This window comes from Polyodon spathula, unplaced genomic scaffold (assembly GCF_017654505.1).
Source record: "Polyodon spathula isolate WHYD16114869_AA unplaced genomic scaffold, ASM1765450v1 scaffolds_3337, whole genome shotgun sequence".
Taxonomy (NCBI): Eukaryota; Metazoa; Chordata; class Actinopteri; order Acipenseriformes; family Polyodontidae; genus Polyodon; species Polyodon spathula.
The window spans coordinates 5,384-9,515 of NW_024474800.1; the positions used below are offsets into that span (position 1 = coordinate 5,384).

General features: G+C 41.9%; 1 protein-coding gene across 1 annotated transcript; it reads left to right on the plus strand.

Moving 5' to 3' along the window:
* Window positions 1–314: 314 nt before the first annotated feature.
* Window positions 315–3,576, plus strand: LOC121311859 (B-cell receptor CD22-like; the record flags this gene model as incomplete). Its single annotated transcript, XM_041244020.1, has 5 exons — window positions 315–708; window positions 1,139–1,396; window positions 1,882–2,151; window positions 2,437–2,706; window positions 3,271–3,576. Coding segments are annotated over 5 exons (1,485 nt in total), but the record flags the coding sequence as incomplete, so codon positions are not given.
* Between the last annotated feature and the right edge of the window lie 556 nt (window positions 3,577–4,132).

The following is a 4,132-nucleotide window of genomic DNA, read 5'->3' on the forward strand; positions in this document are numbered from 1 at the left end:
ATTCAGAGATCCCCTAATCTGAAACACACACATAAACAGTGTGAGTGAATATCAGCATGAAACAGGTTCTCAAGCAGCCGCTGTATATCCTTACACGGTTTGATGTTAATTCCCTGGTTTCAGATTCTATAATGTATTTATGAATAGTAATTTGTATGCAGTAGTTCTCAGCAATGAAAGGTAATACAGTCTGGGAATGTTTCCTTTGTCCAATTGATCTGAATTATTCTACTGTACTAGACACATACACAACAGTTTTTTTTAAGCAAGCACGTTGAATGTTTTGTTCTTCCATGTTGATGTTCACAATGTAATCTTTTTCAGCTGTTCAGGGTGGTGACTGGGGAGTGAATTATCCTCTACAAGAGATGTGTGCTTTGAGAGGATCCTCTGTGGTCATACCCTGTACATATGATTATCCTGAACTGTTTCATGGCACAGTTTTAACTGTAGTAACTGTGATGTGGTTCAGGACTTCTATTCCTGATGTTGCTGATCCAGGCACATATGTGTATCACAGCAGTGGAATCAATGTGAGTCCTGAATGTGAACACCGGACAGAGTATCTAGGGAACAAAGTCAAGAACTGCACGCTAAAGATAAGTGCTCTGCAAAGCAGTGACAGAGACAGATATTATTTTAGATTTGAAACAAACAGCCCTTCTGGTAAATGGACTGGTAGAACTGGTGTGTCACTTTCAATAACCGGTGAGTGTTTTTAGATATTTCCTCCAATAGCATGTTTTAATAAACTTTGCCCAAAACCATACTGACCCCAAATATAGCAACGGGTTTTGGTATTATTATTATTTATTATTATTATTATTATTTATTATTATTTATTATTATTATTATTGTTATTATTATTATTATTATTATTAGTTATTCACAGAATCCAGAGGATACCCACTAAAGGCATGATTAAGATGATTTGTCACCCAGCTCCCCTGTAACTCAATGGATTTACAGTGATTTGAATAAAACTGAATAAACTAATGTTTCAAAACAAGAACAAAAGATGTTCTTGTCTGAATGTGTGCTTACCGGGCTGAGATGTTTCTTGATCAGTTTTTTTTTTTCTCATATTTTAGATTTGAGTGTTTGTTAATTAACTAACATGCCTTTTTATTCCATGAAGAGCTAAAGGTTACCCTGGACCCTCCTGTTCTATATAATAATGTGAGAGAAGGATCTTTTGTTTCCCTGTCCTGTGGCTTTGACCGCTGCAACCCGCGTGAGAGCAGCTTTGTCTGGTACAGGGAGGGGCAGCCAATCAGGAACGAGAAATCAAACAAACTTCAGTTTAATGTTTCTTATGAGCGTTCTGGGAAGTACTGCTGTGCTGCTGCTGAGAACAGCAGCATTAAATCTGAAGAATTCGACTTGATTGTGAAATGTGAGTATAGTGAACAAAGGCATTTCAATGAACACTATTATATACTGTATTGAATACTTTCAATAGATAAGTTATAATCACACACAATACACCCCAACAGCACTGTCATTAATCCATATATCCAGCAATAAAAGTGGTAACAAGACTAGAAAATGAAGTTTAAAAAATGGATGTCTGGGTGGGAAGACTGTCCCCTGCACACATCACTTATGCAATTGTGACCTATCAGAGCACTAGAAATCCTGGGGAACACTGTCCCCTACACACATCACTCATGCAATTGTGTCCTATCGGAACACTAGAAATGCTAGGGAAGACTGTCCCCTACAGACATCACTTACGCAATTGTGACCTATCAGAGCACTAGAAATCCTGGGGAACACTGTCCCCTACACACATCACTCATGCAATTGTGAACCTACTCCTGAAACACATTTAGGAAGTATTTAATCATAAAGATCTGATCATTCTGTGCTGACTTTCAGACTCCCCAAAGAACACCTCGATCTCAGTCAGGGCTCCTGGTGGAATAGTGGAGGGGAGCACAGTGACGCTGACCTGCAGCAGCACAGCAAACCCACCAGCCAGCAGCTACACCTGGTTCAAGGGGAATCAAATCAATGTCGTGAACTCAGGCAGTGAACAGAATCTCATCTTTGCAAACATCAGCCTTGCTGACAGTGGAGAGTATTACTGTAAATCAAGCAATGAGATTGGAAGACAAAAATCTCCGCCAATGCAAATACATGTAAAATGTAAGTGCTGTCTGTTTAAAGTCTCGGTACTTGCAGGGGTTAACAGGGGCTAGTGTGTCCCGTTCTTATCACTTACCCAATTGTGACCTATCAGAGCACTAGAAATCCTGGGGAACACTGTCCCCTACACACATCACTTATGCAATTGTGTCCTATCAGAGCACTAGAAATCCTAGGGAACACTGTCCCCTACACACATCACTCATGCAATTGTGAACCTACTCCTGAAACACATTTAGGAAGTATTTAATCATAAAGATCTGATCATTCTGTGCTGACTTTCAGACTCCCCAAAGAACACCTCGATCTCAGTCAGGGCTCCTGGTGGAATAGTGGAGGGGAGCACAGTGACGCTGACCTGCAGCAGCACAGCAAACCCACCAGCCAGCAGCTACACCTGGTTCAAGGGGAATCAAATCAATGTCGTGAACTCAGGCAGTGAACAGAATCTCATCTTTGCAAACATCAGCCTTGCTGACAGTGGAGAGTATTACTGTAAATCAAGCAATGAGATTGGAAGACAAATATCTCCGCCAATGCAAATACATGTAAAATGTAAGTGCTGTCTGTTTGCCTGAACACTGTCCCCTACACACATCACTCATGCAATTGTGACCTATCAGAGCACTAGAAATCCTGGGGAACACTGTCCCCTACACACATCACTTACGCAATTGTGACCTATCAGAGCACTAGAAATCCTGGGAACACTGTCCCCTACACACATCACTTATGCAATTGTGTCCTATCAGAGCACTAGAAATCCTGGGAACACTGTCCCCTACACACATCACTCACGCAATTGTGACCTATCAGAGCACTAGAAATCCTGGGAACACTGTCCCCTACACACATCACTCACGCAATTGTGACCTATCAGAGCACTAGAAATCCTGGGAACACTGTCCCCTACACACATCACTTACGCAATTGTGACCTATCAGAGACAGTATCGTGATCTTTACGATCACATCGACCCCACACCACGCACCACCCACAGCGGCAAGGCCCCCCCCCCCCACCAGTGCACCGCAACTCATGCAATTGTGAACCTACTCCTGAAACACATTTAGGAAGTATTTAATCATAAAGATCTGATCATTCTGTGCTGACTTTCAGACTCCCCAAAGAACACCTCGATCTCAGTCAGGGCTCCTGGTGGAATAGTGGAGGGGAGCACAGTGACGCTGACCTGCAGCAGCACAGCAAACCCACCAGCCAGCAGCTACACCTGGTTCAAGGGGAATCAAATCAATGTCGTGAACTCAGGCAGTGAACAGAATCTCATCTTTGCAAACATCAGCCTTGCTGACAGTGGAGAGTATTACTGTGAATCAAGCAATGAGATTGGAAGACAAAAATCTCCGCCAATGCAAATACATGTAAAATGTAAGTGCTGTCTGTTTGCCTGAACACTGTCCCCTACACACATCACTCATGCAATTGTGACCTATCAGAGCACTAGAAATCCTGGGAACACTGTCCCCTACACACATCACTCATGCAATTGTGACCTATCAGAGCACTAGAAATGCTAGGGAAGACTGTCCCCTACACACATCACTCATGCAATTGTGACCTATCAGAGCACTAGAAACAGCTGGGTAACTCACTCCTCTATTGGGTTTGATTCATTCGCACCCCTCTGGCTCCCTGCTATCTCTTCAGTGTCTCAAGTTCTTTGTATGATTTTAACACCCACTACTCACTGTGCACTGGATCAGCCAGACATGCACAAGTCATTTCTACCCCTTTAGCCCTCACACTGCTGCAAGAAAACAGCGATGCATTAGAATATTGGGACCCTACTCCTGAAACACACTGAGTAAGTATATAATCATAAAGCTCTGTACTGAAGAATGTTTAACAACAGTTAAACAATTGCAGATTTGTATAGTTCTAAACAAATAAAAACAAGACAAAACATATAAAAAGTAGTTTGCTAGAATTTGTTTTCAAAAGTTGTTCATATATATGGTAA